The sequence below is a fragment of the Hypomesus transpacificus genome, chromosome 6 (assembly GCF_021917145.1).
Source record: "Hypomesus transpacificus isolate Combined female chromosome 6, fHypTra1, whole genome shotgun sequence".
NCBI lineage: Eukaryota > Metazoa > Chordata > Actinopteri > Osmeriformes > Osmeridae > Hypomesus > Hypomesus transpacificus.
Window position 1 is genome coordinate 3,736,684 of NC_061065.1, and position 16,600 is coordinate 3,753,283.

Genomic DNA, 16,600 nt, shown 5'->3' on the forward strand with positions numbered 1-16,600 from the left:
AAGAAAGCCTTTCATAGGATCACAACCCTGATAACATCCTCTCCTGGTCCACAGACAGCTATACATAAGTCTCATCATCCATCATTGTAAAAGTAGCTTTTACTAAATGACCCTCCTGTCTTAAGATATTACTTTTGGATAGCATCCATTATCTCTTGTTATTATCAAATAGAAAAATACCATTTAGATTTAGAGTTGCTTGATTGATATATTAGCAGAAAGCAGCACAAGGTGAGGGTTACAGCCACAGGGAGCTTGTGCCACATTTACATCCAAATGAGATCAGCCCACACAAATGAAACAATGGCTTGTTCCAATTTTTCACGTACTCTTCCACAATGTCGTCCAACTCCCTAGGCTGTTTGTTGGCGTGTGAAGTTGGCCATAAAAGGTGTTGTTTGGCACCACTCTGGGATGACTAATAAATCACACCCAGATTAAGAAGCAGACGGAAAATAGAGAGGGAGGGAGAGAGAGAAAGGTACACAGAAAGGAGAGGCACAGACAAACAGATGGACAGACTGACAGACTGACAGACTAACAGACAGTCATAGAAGACAAGACTTAATTGGGCTTTGGTCAAGTGTGGTACTGTAGCATCAGCAGCTCCATGGTCTGAAATCCCTGCCTGCTGCTTTGATCAAAGTTAAATCGCTCTGTTGGACCTGCATGCTATAGTATTTACCAGGAGCCTTAAGTGACATGAGAGAACACCTTAAACTGCTCTCCAAGCTTCCTCTGACACAAATCAGCCCACGTCGACCCTCCTTCTCCTTTAAAACCCTCTTCCCCTTTAAATCTCACATGGCAGTGTGATACATTAGATCTCTCTTAGACAGCTTTAGTTCATGTGAAACAGCATCAATTACCTTTGATTATCTCATTCACGCACTTAGCCAGACAACTGTCTGACAACCGGCAGGATACCGTGTGAGTATTGTGTGCACGGCAGATTTATCGTCCACTGCTGTTTAGGTTACGACTGTTGACATTGTTGTGCAAGGCCATAAGCAGCTGCATGGCCCAGTTCTTCTTCGTGCTTTTGATTCACTCATTTTCCAGATTATTAAAATACACCTGCCTCAAGGACATAACTGTGCAGTAAAACCACACACGCACGCACAAGCACACACACGCACACACACGCACAGACACACACACGCACAGACACACACACGCACAAGCACACACACGCACACGCACGCACAAGCACACACACGCACACACACGCACAGACACACACACGCACACACACACTCTGGGTATCTTACAGACACAGTTTTACATGTAATGAGGTGCTTTGGACGTCTATTATCTTTGTTCCATGGACCTGTTGTGGAGAAGCAGCTGTAGAGCTTTTCTATTGTGTGGGAGAATACAGATATGATTTGATGTTCTTTTCCTTTGATATCAATGTCAATGTCAAGCATTGATGCAAAGGAGCTTTAATTGGCAAGCTTGAAGTTGAGGTTTTGTGCAAATTGTCTGCATACTATAGGAGAACAGCACACCAGAGTATTGGTAACAGGGGAGGAAAAATAAATGAAACGTTTAAACAATGTTTAAACTTTGAGCTACTGCATGAAAATGTATGAGGTCAGAATGCAGGATTGAAGAAGTGAAAGGTTTTGTCACACCATCCTTTTCCCATCTGCGTAGGGAATTGGGATTGGTCTTGGCAAGCAATGCCACATGCATTTCTGCCTTTATCTGTCCATTGACTCTGCATTCCAGGCCATGAGCAGCTCATTTTATTCCAGTGCTTTGTGAGAATGGAAAATGTGCACTCATGTGTTCTAATAAAATCTAAATACTAATTTCAAGTGTTGTGTTGTGTCCCAGTGGTCAACTATTTTGTTATGGTTGAGTGACTTTATACCCTAGGGAAATATGAGGGATTTCCCACCCATTTTAGAAGCAACAAAATCATTTTTGAGATAAATTTAGATGTTCCCAAGACTGCATTTCAAAGGGTAGTAATAGTGAACAGGGTGTACTCTATTCAATCAGCAACAGTAAGCCCCTTCTGTGATTCCATTGAGAAGTAAGCATACAGGGATTACATTGTGACGGTAACATTCAGATAGACAGTAATGTTTCCAAATTCCCAGCACTAACAGGAGAAGGCCACTCCTTCAGCTCTTCATGGGACATGGTAAAAATGTATATCCTTTTGGTTAAACACGCCACATACATGTGCATGCATGCATGTGTTGGGTAACTGGCAATAGAAGAACCAGATAACCAGCCGTACTGTCTGTCCATCCTCATCAGGGAAGGGTGTTCACCTCCAGGAGTTGACCTTCATGAAGACATACAGAATATCTGAATAAAGCAAGGGGGGAGTTGGTGCACAACAATATTGAAGATATCTATGAAGGTTATTGTGGGGGTGAATTTCATTACAACTCAGTTAACTCTCTCTTCCGCACACTCAATTTCTTTTTTTATCCTCACTAATACTAACCATATTCTCTGAATTGCTCCTCCCAAGGTTTCTTCCATTTTTTCTCCCGGTGGGAGTTTTTCTGGGAGTTTTTCCTTGTCTTCCTTGAGGGTTTAGGTTGGTTGAGGGGCAGTTCTATGGGCGCATGTGAAGCCCTCTGTGACATGCTTGCGTGTAAAAAGGGCTATACAAATAAATTTGATTTGATTTGATTTTGAAAAATTTTGATTTGATATTATCTCAGTCTGATCCGGTAATTCCACCCAACATTGTGCCTGCTCAGAATGTGAGTTGTATGTGGCACAGGAATATACCCTGGCCACACCATATCCCCTTAATCTTTGTCTCTTGTGACTGCTGGTTCACACAGAGCCGCTCTTGAAACATGTTTAATTTCAAACACAGCACAAGAAAGACATATGTATCTATTTGTCTGACCCTGCAATCTCTTTCACACAGATTGGTTTCATGGCATTATTGACTGCAGGGATGCACAATGAGCTCTCTCTCTGTCAAGGTTGAGTCTGTAAACCAATTCCAGTGGATGCTTCCTGTGATGAAACCTAAACCATGTAACCTAGAACCCAGACCCACCAGGAAGCAGAAGTCTGACAGACATCCTGCTAAGGACCTGCACAGGGGGAACTCGAAATCCATGTTCACCGACTGACCTGCATTGCTGCCAATTCTCCAAAACAATACAGTATTCATGAAGCAGATGCTTTTACCCAAAGAAATAGAGGGGGAATTGGAACCTGTGATGTCTTCATCTGCAGTAAAAATGTATATCACTGTGCTAATACCCATCCCACAAAAACAGATGGCAATAAGAATCCATACTTCAGTAAAGTCAGTTAATTTCGGCATCTGTTCTAGTCCAGCATTACAGAAGCCTATTACTGTGTACAATACAACTAACCACTCATTGACCATGAAGGAAATATACACAGAAACAGAAGCAGACACTTTATTCCTCAGAGGACAAAAATAACCGGGACAGCATGTGCTTTCCGTTTCTCAATGCAGTTATCTGTTCATTCAACCTGGTTCAGTGTTTACTGTACATGGCTAGGTGTGGAGCGTACAGTGAGGGTAGACGCTCCACATCCAGAAGGTGGGGGACTTCCCTGACAGCAGCTGAGTTTAAAAAGCAGCGCTCAGCCTCACATGTGATGATTGAGCACCAACCGGGGCGGAAAATCTGAACCCATGGAGTCCTTCAAAAGGCAAGCACACACACAGACTCAAATGCATATGCACACACACACACACACACACAAACGCACAAACACACAACTGTGCGTGGTCACTGAAAAGAAAAGCACTTTTAGAGTACCGTCTTCCCTGGGGAACTGTATTGGTCTTGCTCGGGAAATGCTCCCAGGGAGCAGGGGCAGAGTAAAGGGGCGCAGGCTGTCCGCACGGCTCTGGAGATCAGCAAGATGGGAGGGGGCGGTGGAAAGAGGTCAGGCCTCAGCACAAGGACAAGACATAAGAAAAAACACTCCTTCTCCATGAAGAGCCCTGATCTCCAACCATCCTCTGAGTTATGGCGTCTGTCACAGGAAACTGCCTAACCACAATGACCACACAAATACATATACCATGTTACTACAGTATAAGGGCCTTCAGCATCATATGGTTATGAGAAGGTACTGTTGGAACGGAATACGATGTATTACCAATGTCTCTTGAATAATTGGTTGAATCAACATACTTTTTATTCCATTTCATTATCCAAAGAAAAATGGAGGACATCTTAAATGTAGTACATATTCCACAGTGCTGGTCCTTCTCATAATCCTCCAGGGAAAGTTTATCATGATAAAATGAAATATGGCAGGATCTTCTCCCTTAAAACCTAAACTTCAATGATTTAGCAATGCTCAGCAAACATCTCCACTCGTCCATGTAGGGTGAGTCACATTCTCTGTCCCCTGAGTGGGTGACCCGCTCAATCCTCACATGCTGAGCACCCAAAACCTAAAGCACAATACTAAATGTGAAACCAAGATCAGCAGTCATAAAGAGGCATGGGGAACTCTTCCGCTCTGCACAAAGCCAGACAAGAGTCAGCAGGGAGCTGTGTCTTTTCTCAACGTTCTCAATTGTCAGCCATATTTGAATGTTATGCGACTTTACTTTTGTTACAACAACTCTGCTGTGAATGTGCCTTATCAGAAATGACTTTCCTGAAGAAAGCCAGCAGAGGATCCCCTTGATATGGCCACAGTGTTGAACATGGAAATGACAAGTTGATGAAAATAGAGTAGCATAATCATAAGTCGATGTTATCACCTTCTATGGTGAACCTGCGTACCTTGTGATCTCATTGGTGTTGTTGATCTGTTTTTAACGGGCAGTGCTGAGGGCATAAGAGGGGGAAACATTACTCCCTCAGAAACCGGTGCCCTCTTTTTGATAAGCAGCCAAATTGTTGATGGAATGCATGAGATAGATGCTAATCTATGGGGCTCAGTGTTCAAGTCTTGACTAATGATAGTATTCATGGGCTCCCTCCCACACAACTGCCAGTGTTTAATGACCAGCACATCCTGGCTCGTAAAAATGAACCTGTCCACAAAGAAGGAAGAGTTGCTATTGTAGTAGTCTTATGAACGAACAGACGTCTGAATCAGTTGGAAAAGCCAGAGTCACACAAAACAGAGTCTGAACCACATCTTTTACACAGACGTGGGCTTATCTTACTTGAAGGGATGATTTATGAAGTGTCTGCATCGGCATGGTGTGTCAAACTCAAAGGTTTTAGAACACATTTTCCTCAAAAGTAACCGGTATCATGTCTCTGACTTACTCGGAAACAAAAACTATTCAGGGAAGCCAGTGAGCATTCCTAGCAAAGAATCAGTCAAGATACCAGTCAGTAGGCCTATCTGTCAAAGTTATTTTCTGCTAATATCACCTTAAAGTTGTTCCCCTCTGGTAATGTGTTGGTACAGTTAGCTCATTCATGTTCAGGTTCCCTGTCAAACCGGCATGCTTGATTCCTAGACTTCTCTCATAGAGAAAAATAATGATACAATGACACTTCAAATGCGTTCCCGATTGGTTGATAGCAGTCAGTACAGTTACTCATTTGCATAGATGACTCTATAGAGGGTGCTGAGGATTGGTTTAACGGCCTTTATTGCTGCCTCTAAACTATGAATTAAAGTGAATCTGTTCCAGTCTAGTAGTCTCAGTTAACCCCCATAAATAAATGAAAAGACCGACATATCTCAAACCAGTGGAAACATCTGTCTCTAGGTCCAAAGTCAAACAGCTCTGCTGGTCTGGTCTGTCATTCAATTCCAAATGATGTCAAGATAAACTGTAAAAGTTGACAACAAGAAATATGTCACCCGTGTGTCATCAAAAGAGACAAGGGAACCCTTTGAGATCCCGAAAATAGATCGGCCATATTAAAATATTTAGGCTACAATTTCATCAAGCAACCATTAATCATGAAGCCTTCCCTGCATGTAACATAGGTCTACTACATGATGGATGACTTTGAGAGAGACCCGCCCTCATTAAAAATAGCAATCACGCATATTTTCCAAAGCACTCTCTCTCATATTGTGGGCTAGCTATTTCATTATGCACGCAAAAAATTAACAACTCAGTGGCAGTCATAACTACTCTGGCTATAAATTATCAATAGCAATAGTTCACATTAGCACTGTCTAATTTAGAAGAAAAAAACAAGCTGAAGTAGAGGAGCAAAGGTATGCGGACAGCGCACTATAGGAAGTTTCGTCCAATAGGCTATGGGTCTCTCTCTCTCTCTCTCTCTCTCTCTCTCTCTCTCTCTCTCTCTCTCTCTCTCTCTCTCTCTCGCTCTCTCTCTCTCTCTCTCTCTCTCTTTCTCTTTCTCTTTCTCTTTCTCTCTCTCCTCTCACACTCTGTCATTCGCTCTCTGCCTTTCTAGGCTGTTGCGCTTCGCGGTGTGTGCAAATGTTGTTCGCATGTTCCCTTCATCAGTGTCTCTCTATTATTGAATTTGCGTCAAGCTTAATTCGAGTGTCTGCTGGACATTAGGATGCAATTTTGATGGGAAGAACATTTCAAATGTGCTTTCTGGGAATATAGGACGATTCGGTGCTGTTTCACGGTAGACACCGGTGACTTCAGACGCGCATCATCATGGATCTCTCATTTATGGCTGCGCAGGTAAGACTGTGATTATTGTTTTCTGTTCTGTATTCTGACATAATTATGATAATTAAGATATATTGTTTCATAAATTTTAGGCCAATATGAAAATAAACCCCACCACACCATAATTCCTCTGCAGGAGCGGTCAAAGTTTTAACCCTAAATATGGAAATTGTTTTCATTTCAACAACTTAAAAATATGTCCACACTTGAATAGCTGTGTCTTGCAGGTGACTGTTAATCCATGTTAGAAAAAATTCTAGGTCTGCAGCCTTCAATGCAACTTTTTGATAATCTAAATCATTCTGATAGGTGGCGGATAGAAAGTCACGTTATAGTTCCTTAAATGTTATACAAAGTTGTTTGCATGTGTCTGCAGCTGTTTGAGGCATGCTACATTATTTAGCGTTGCTTGCTATCTATTTTATCGAGCATTATATTCTATCTAATAGCTAATGTTAAAGTTCCTCTATTGGAATTTTTACAAAATATTCTAATCAACATAGTAAATTAAGTTATCAAGTTTAATCTTCTTAGCTCTTTATTAAAGTCCATATCTAACTGTTAAAATAATGATAGCAAAAATGATAGCACCAAACCCCTGTCTTTGTGTGCCATACACTTATTGCTGCCCTTACATTCAACAAGGCTGACTGTCAGAAAATATTATTTAATTTTAATAATCCAGTCTTTTATCAAGGTGAACCACAGATGAATTTGGCCTTCAGAATTCATCAGAGGGATGCAGCACAGCACCATATAGGATCATTGTATCCGTTCAGTTCTGGGGATGATTGACAGACAAGTGGCAATGGCCTTTGATTTGACACACAGAGTATATATATGTCTTTGCCCTAGGCCTTGACTTTCTGCAGAAATGTATGTTACTTTGCCATTTCATATGAAAGCAGCAGTTTCAGGTTGTGGGATAGTTCTAGAACATGCACACAAGAAAGTTCAGAGTAGTCAAAGCTATGAGGCACACAGCACCATCCATCACTCTGGCATGAAAAACTAAAGTTTCAAACCAATCAGTAGGGCTGACCTCAACATATTATTGCCGCAGAGCTCACACCGAAGGTATGACCTACAAATTATAAAATCAGGATAGAAAGTTTCAGTGAAAGAAAAAAGCTATTAACACAAGAGTTAGGCCTATGCAACAATAGGATATCTTGTACATTTTATGCAACGTGCGTCCATACTCATGTATTGCCCTCTGGATCCAACAAGAACAGGTCTTTGACCTTTGTGTGGTTAGGGTGCAGGTCATGTGCAGGGTCCAGGTGGAACACGTCTCTCTGTGTCTCCGGGCAGCAGTGCTGGACGATCAGACAGGGCCTGCTGAAATGTCTTCCTCTCCCATCCTCACACAGCTCTCCATAAGTCTGTGCCAGCCGGAAGTGTCATGCCTCCTTTCCCCCTACTCCCAGTCCGGTGTCAGCTCGACAGGCAGGAGCTGCCTCGCTCAATATTAATGCCTCTCTTCGCCCACCTCAGTCATACACGCATTGTACTGCAAGATGGCAGAATAGGGATGGGGACGTTAGGAGCAGACACTTCCCTTTTGTTGAGTATCAAGTTGGTTGGTAAGACACCAGGGCAAAATATAGAAATTATTCACAGTTATGTTTTGAGTATCACTTCACTGTTGTTATATAAACAAAGCAAGACTGGGCATCCTTCTAGAAGGTTTTATGTGCTGGCCCTATTGTCTGGTAGAAGCTTCTAATGAGGCTTAACGTTTTAACGTTTTGCCGTTTTGACTTTTCCTTGTATCATAATCCTTCACTTTGTGCCTGTGATCCAAATGAGTCTCTTGCTGTATTCCATTTGACAGATGATGACATATTAAAGTTTGCAAGCGGTTGTGATGGAAATCAAAGTTTCCATTATTGCTCCCCTAATCCTTTTGTTTAAAATATCAGGCACACCGAAAGATCCTCTATCTCTAATTGAATTCCATTTTATGCTTGGCCAGCCGTTATGACCTCTATAATCATTCTATTCACCATCCAATCAAATCCAATTATTGTCCTATGAATTGCAGCAGTGATATACAGTGCCATGCGTGATTGAAATGTAATTTGAAATTGAGATGTAACATTTATTTTCCAAATGTGTACTGTATGCCAGGTCAACAAATCCAACCTGGTGTACATGTATGTTCTGTGTGGTTGTGCTTTCCTGAAGCTGCTTTGAACTGAAGTGCAGATTTCCAAACCTTCATCAACAAAAATCACCTGCACAGTGGGAACATTACGTTCAGAGCATACCTTCATCCTCCAGATGGGTAATCTCCCCAGCACTGTCTTAATTCTTAGTTTTAATTTCAAAACACTGGTGAATTATATGTATTTTGTCTCTTCTTATCAGATTACATTAGTCATGGGGGTAGCCCATGTAATGTGTCGGAGACTGTGTAATGTGATCAACTCTGGAGGCCCACTAGACTCGGGTCAGGACAAATACAGCTTCAGTTGTAATTTGCCAAGTCCTAGCTGCTGGCCCTCTCTAGACGTGTGAAGTAGCACACTAGAAAGGAATTGAACCGGCCTGTTGACGGCCCTCCAGGGCTCAGCTGCTTGCACGGTAGCTAGTTTGCAAGGCCAAGAAGCTAGCTGGGATGATCAGGCTTTTTCAACTCTATGGCTACGACAAACCTCTTACGCAATGGCAATAGAAAAAAATAAGCATTTGATGGAACTGTATTTGGTGAGAAACTGAATCTGCATGAGCGTAGGAGAGATCTACATATCTACAAGCAAGATGATTCTCATGATCCAATGCCTATTCCATTGTGGGAAAGGAATGATGCCCCAAGATGCTTGTAGGATGGTTATGCTGTTAAGAATGGAAATTGGAGTGCAAATGAGAATGGGAGTGCATTGTGGGGGATGCCATATAGTTAGTGAGTCATCCCTGTAGCCAAAGGGATCTGCTCTCAGAGCTGCACAAAGACACAACAACCTCAGCTGTGCAACCTAGTTTCAAACTCAATAGACTCAAAAAGGTTGTAAAATTTGTCAATTTGTCTAGGCATGGTCAGAAAAACATTGGTTTATCATCACAAATGTATCAATGAGTGGGCTAAGACATTTTTTCTACTGCTCTCTATTGATGGTCAAGGCTTTGTGGGTCTTGATGCTCGTACTATTAGACACGATGTGTCCATACCTAGCATTGGTAGAATACTGATTGTACATGAAACACATAAATAAAACCATGTCCCTTTTGGCAAGAGTTTTAACTCGTCATAAGTGTAATATCAGGGTTATTGATTACCATTGACACTTCAAACTGTATTTTGCATAAAATCATGCGTTCCCCAAAGAAGACATAAAGAGAACATAGTGATTTATAAAAGACTGGCTCATTCACTTTAAATGATGTGATGTGTGTGGTGATATGTGTATGATCCATGGCATGAGTGCACCTACTCTGTTGTCAAATTAAGAGTTAGTATGTAAATGTGTCACATTAAATTTCCATTAGCATTGAAATTAATCCCAATCCCTGGTCTAAAATGTTCCCTAGTGATGAGAGAATTTGAATATGAATAATGTGAAAAAATAGGCAGTGTAATTGAAAACATGAGTCGTGATCTGCTCATCCAACTGCCTATAATATGAGAAGATCTTCTTAAAGAATTATTATAGACATTTTGATATGCATTACCTTCTTTGGTATAACTCAAAAATACTTTTAATGCAATCCTAATGAAGTTGAAAAGAAATTTAGCGCTCAGATAAGACACTAATTATTTTCTAACTACTGAACCAAGCTCTCTTTGTTCAGCTTCACCTCAAGATTCTGCAGCCCAAATTTAAACATGCTTTGAATGGTGCTATATACAGAATCCCTAATGCTGAGTTTATTACAGGCACACATCACAACCACAAGCATCAGGATATATATATTTATCTACAGTATGTGTGCCTGTAATGTATATATATATATATATATATATATATATATATATATATATATATATATATATATATATGATCTGAGGGGCTGTTTCTGACCGAGTGACATGAGTCAGACCCTGTGCCACACTGATTATGTCACATTACAGCAAGTTAGTGGGTGTGATGCAACTTTCCAAAGGGACGTTGAATCATCCTGACTCCAGCACCTACTCCACATCTTTCAGCAGCTGTATGTAATTTCCTCACTGGGTGTCTTTCTAAGGTTCTTGTAGTGGCTTGTTCAAAGACGTCAGTACAGAACAGAACCAGCCTCTGAGACATTTCATTGGCCTGTTCCTCCAGCCCCTCACTCACATGACCCACTAGAGATAGTTCGGTGGTGGCTCGTCAAAACGCGTCTGCCCAGCGACTCACATGTAACAAAAGTAGGCCAAGGACAGAAGGAGTGCGTGAGGAGACTTCTCTCAGTCATCCCTGAAGCTCTCAACACTCATCACTGGGCTCAGAATCCTCACTTGAATTATTTCCACCTTTTGAAAAATAAATTGAAACTTTTTTCTGAAATATGTTTTCAACTTTTCAAACTTTTTTTCACATACAACCCAACACAAAAAAAGGTTTCAAGCTCAAGTTTGTTTTAGTTTTTTTCGAAAATATATATATTTTTCAACCTTTCTAAACTTTTGTTTCTACACAACCTGACACCTGGATGTCATGAATCACAACACAGATGCAGTTCACTTGCATCCTCATTATGAAAACCTGCATATCAATATGATTAACTCCTCAAATGTGAGCTCTGTTTGAATGCCCTCAGCTGTCGTGACAACAAAGTATAAATCATTCTCTGTTCCTACCCCATGCATTTCTCCTATTCAGCCCAATTTTGCCATAAACAGTCGAGGCAGGGAGGCTTATCTCCAAGGGGGCCAAACGCTATCAGACTCCTGCAGCGCCACTTTAGTGAAAATGCCCTGTCCCCAGGGAGAGGAAGGGATAGCTGTCAGTCAGTGTTGTTATCTAATGCTTCCTTTAATGTAATGTACGGTTTATTTTGCCAGACCTTTTGTTTTCATTTGACTGAACAGGTCAAAGGGGGGATGGAGAAAGAGCAAAATGATTTGTGACACTGTTTCAATATCTGTTTCACTTTGTAATTTAAACCAAACCATTTAGTTTTCTCCCCCTATTGGTTTGCAAGCCTGAAGATGAATGGCTTTTGAGTGTGTGCTCACATTTGCAGCCTGCTGTAATGCAGCCACATTTTCAGTGAATGGAGTCACATCATCTGGACCCCCAGAGCTACAGTATAACAGACAGACCCCAACCCTGTGTGATGTACATTCTGGTGGGGGGGCATAGCTGGGCTGTAGACCTGGACGAACACTTACCCATGCATTAGCAGGAAAAATAAAACAATGTCCTTGTTCATTACTGGACAGTATTGGACTTCTTGCTCTGTCCTTTGTGTAGCTCCCTCAATAGAAACGCAATGGTTAACTATACCAAGAACCCATTTCTTCCTTGGAACAAACAGTACACTTTATCTTTAAACTGACAAGACATTCTTATCTAGGTGCATGGAAACAAATAGAAAGTTTAGAAAGCAGCCAAGAGAGACACTTTGTAAATGTTTCAGCAGGGGACATGCAGGAATCAAAGGTCTGTGATTAAAACAAGGGGTAGTCATATTTTCATTGCGCAGAGTGAACAAGAGAAGAGCTAGAGTTCCGGCAGCTTCTGGACTGCACATGTGTGATGTAGAACAATAGGTTCTGGTGATCCTTCTTTGTCTTCATGAATGTGATTATGCTCATCTTGCATGAGAAATGTCATATAGACACTATTACTGGAATAAACTGAACCTTTGACATAGTAACATGGCTGTGAGCTTCTCACATGAACATCACTGGCACACCTTCTTCATTTAGTTGATGGACTCGTATTATCACCTCAGAGAAACATATGCATATGTTTTCTGTGGATTGTTGGCAGAGGGAACTGCAAAAAAATCGAATAAAAGGCTCATAGCAAATAACAGTTTTACCTGAAACTCTGAAAAGGCTCCTTTTATAGATGTCATTAGAGAGTCCATTTGAGAGACCTTCAATGAGTAATAACAGAACACCAACATTACAGTATGTTCACTACCAATTTACATCCATCACTGAATAAATTCAATATTTTAATTCAATAAATGCATTTACAGAATCCTTTCATTAATACCAATTAAAGTAGTAGTTAATTAGTAAAATCAGTGATGTGGAAATCTTCATGATTATCCCTTGAAAGAACCCTGGAAAAGACTGCCATTTGTTTTACACTGGCACCCAGGAGATGTGCTTGGCCAGATTGAAAAAGAGAAGCATCACATTTCTGTAGTTGACAACCAGATTTGTTTACTTTCTTTCTTTGATCAATAAATCCATTTGAGTGAGGAAAGAAGAACAGGTGAATTTATTGATGTTCTTTCCAATAATCTCACCAAGCCTCTATTTCTACAGTCTGGGAATGTGTAGCAGTCAGGCAAAGACATACAGTATGTAACCATCATCTATAAAGGGCTGTGTCAAACTCAGACTTTCAGTATAACATGCATATGTTCGCACTCCACTTTAGAGAGCAAACTAACTTTTGGCGTCTTACTTTCCTGTGGTTGTCTACCACATACACTGCATCTCTTTTTCTCGTATGTTAACACCTTCTGGCCATCGAGCTGAAGACCATTTAGAGCACAGAGAGCACTTAAAACACCAAGACTGACGTCTAACCAAGGTTTTACATGAGGAACAGACTGTAACAGCATAAAGTGCCTGATGACATGTGACATTTGCTTTGTAAGGAGCATCTTAAAGTGCTCTCCTAACTCGAATGCACAAGGCTTCAGGGTTCAAAGACAGTCATTGTAGACAAGAGGATGTTCTCACCACAACATTACAGTGTGTTATGTCACCGTTTCTGGTATGGAGAATGGTCAACTGTGTTGACCAAACATCCTCCAACAATTTTATAACAGCATTGGAACAACAAGAGGAATAGTAATTGCAGTGGAAAGACCATGTGGTGTTACTGACAAATGTTAACAACGTGTGCTACACTGATACGCTGACTGCATCAGTGACACACGGCCAGAAACCATTTCATTTGAAAATGCTCATTATAAAGTCTTGTAATGAGTTGTGATGAAACTCCATGAATGATAAAACCTTTTGAGATGCTTTCAAGGAGTGAGGATGGTAATTAAATAGAGTAACCGTTCACAGGAGCATTTACATGCTGATGTGACAGTGATAGAGAGGGAGTTTACACCGGGAACAGAAAATCAAACTGAACTGAGTTGATGAATCCAGGTGGTCTGTTGAGGCTGGTGTGTGAATACTCGCATTGCTTTATTGTTGATGTGTCTATATTAGTGGTTCCGCTGTGGTTCCTGAGGAAAGCTGGTAGGACATCCATTTGTTCTGCACTGCAACCCATTTCAAAAAGCCGTTAAGGCTGTGACAGGTACCTCTATTACCCCTGAACGTGGCACTTTAATGGCCAGAGAGAGAAACTGCCATGTAATCGGGAGCATGAACAAATGAATGTGCTTCGTCTCTTATTCAACTCTACAGGAATTGTTTGTGTCCCATCTACCTAGGAAAGGGCCTGTGACAGGCTGAGTCCTGATGTCCTGTATGTGCTCTCTAAGAGAGTTGACGTGTGAATATGTCTTCATGCACTCTAATACAGCAAGTATTAGTCCCATAAGGGACAATGGGAAAAGTGACACTTCTTGGAGGCAGTCTGTGTAATGGAGTAGAGTCTCGGTTGGATCTCCATGTTGATTATCCATTGTTTACCCTGCATCTGGTATTTTGTTACAGAGTAGAAGGTACTTATCTTGTTTGTTCTTTTCTTCATGTCTACTCTCTCCTGTTTCAGGGCAGTATTGTCCTGGTGTGGAAAATCATTATTATGCAGTTCTAGTAACCAAATAGTTTTGAATGTAAAAGGTTAAGATGATTTAAACATCCGCTGAACCTTTCTCAAGGGTTGTTTATTTGAGCGCTGAACAGACACCAAGAAGTTTCCAGAAGGTTTGAGAGAGAAACAAACGATACGTAAAATGAATGCTTTTAATGAATTCCAGCCAAGTATCAGGCAGCAGATGCGAGATAAAAGTACTGGACTGGTTGCATGTAAGAGAACCATGCATAAGAAAAGTTGTCAGATGATGATCATCAGGCAGAGTTTTGACATCAACACCCTGACCTTATTGGCTTCCTTCCCTTTGAACAGATCCCTGTCATGACAGGGGCCTTCATGGACTCGTCTCCCAATGACGACTACAGCACCGACCACTCCCTCTTCAACTCTTCCGCCAGCGTCCATGCCGCCTCCATGGCGGCCCATAGCCAGCAGGAGGAGCCCCAGTCCATGTCCCGTGACGCCATCTGGCTTTGGATCGCCATCACTGCCACCATAGGGAATATTGTGGTTGTGGGCGTTGTTTACGCCTTCACTTTCTGATGGTCCGAGCTCTAACAAACTAAGTTAGACACAGAGATGTTTGTTTGGGACTGAGGAGGGATCAAACTGATGTAACTGAAAAAGTGATTCCCAACATGGAATCCAATTTAATCATTTGCAGATTACAAATGTAGGTTACCGTCAATTAAGTATTGGTAAATGGTGGTCATGTTATTAAACCACATGAAAAGAGCTGCATAGATAATGTAATATTATGTACATCTATTCTGTTGTATTATATACATGTTTCTGATAAAGCTTTGAATAGTGAAGGCAATGAATAGTCAATGGTGATTAATATACTTCTCTCAAAAACCTCCAAACCCTTCCCCTTGTACATTCAAAAGCATATTTTCAACCCTCCATCTTTTCCCCCCTTTTTTACATTTGTGAACTATCTCATTAGGAATAAAATTGGCTAAAATGTTGACTTTGACAAACAGAAACAATGATTGATTAATATTTTCTGGTTGCTCTCAAAAATATCTGGATAAAAATATTTCAACATGTTTCCAACAAAATTAACCTTGAGCTTTGAATAGAAAATACCAATACAAGGAAATGTTAGAACTTGGCTGACTTGAATGACCAACATTGTAAGGGCCATACCCCGTGACCTTGTAAGTGAATGTATACATTTGACTGATTTGAGAGGAGAACTTGCCTTCTGAGAATACAGTTTAATAATTGAGGGTATAATATTTCAGAATCCTTTTCGTCTTTCTATTCCTCCTGTCCGACAGCCATATTACATTTCATGTCTCAATCTTGTAATGAGTTTGGGATGAAAGGGGCCTGTTGCCATAGTGATGTATCCCTCTTGTCCCCCTGAAGAAAGCAGACTCTCATGTTCCCTGTTCAGTACACCTGATTTATTGTTTCCCTATGCACATCTGTCCTACACAGTTAGGGACACAACAAACACACACATACACATCTGTCCTACACAGATAGGGGCACAACTTAACCCCCCCCCCCCCCTCCACACACACACACACACACACACACACAAACGTCTGTCCCACACAAGAGGGACACAGCTTACATAGCTTTCCCACACAGTAAGGGACCCGTCACACACACACATCCTGTAAACACACAGCTGGCACACACTGCAGGGGATACAACTCACACACATATCTGTCCCACAAAACACACACACTGCAGTCTCACCGCAGTCTGGGTACATTTCCATAACATCTCTACATATGTTCTTGGAGGAAATAGGGCTCCAGAGAGCCCATTTGAACATGAACAGCGAACCCATAATTGAAATATATACAGTAATAGTTCATTCTTTTAACAATCAATTTAGATAAGCAAGACACTCAATACTTACCTTTAGCCCACAAACAATTTGTGCAATTGTTTCAATCTCAGCCCAGAAAGGAGATCAAGGGGGTGTTCAGTCAGCCTTCCGAAGGCAGAAAGCAGTGAGCTCCACATTAGTTGTGACACAGAGGGCTGAAGAATTAATGTCTCAGAGGTTCTGCCAGCACACAGCGGAGCCTCCACAGGTCACCCTCGGTGCATTCATGAAGTTACTGTGAGA

The 16,600-nt window shown here is 41.2% G+C and overlaps 1 protein-coding gene across 1 annotated transcript; it reads left to right on the plus strand.

The window, feature by feature from the left end:
• Positions 1–6,357: 6,357 nt before the first annotated feature.
• Positions 6,358–15,373, plus strand: LOC124468988 (uncharacterized protein C14orf132-like). Its single transcript, XM_047022062.1, has 2 exons — positions 6,358–6,619; positions 14,818–15,373. Exons 1-2 carry the CDS (start codon positions 6,593–6,595, stop codon positions 15,046–15,048), a joined length of 258 nt encoding a protein of 85 aa, XP_046878018.1. The 5' UTR covers positions 6,358–6,592; the 3' UTR covers positions 15,049–15,373.
• Positions 15,374–16,600: the final 1,227 nt, after the last annotated feature.

Excerpts from the sequence above, each read along its gene's own strand:
- LOC124468988 (XM_047022062.1), top strand. The coding sequence starts at position 6,593 with ATGGATCTCTCATTTATGGCTGCGCAG. Across the intron at positions 6,620-14,817 it reads TCTCATTTATGGCTGCGCAG|ATCCCTGTCATGACAGGGGC; the intron begins GTAAGACTGTGA and ends CCCTTTGAACAG.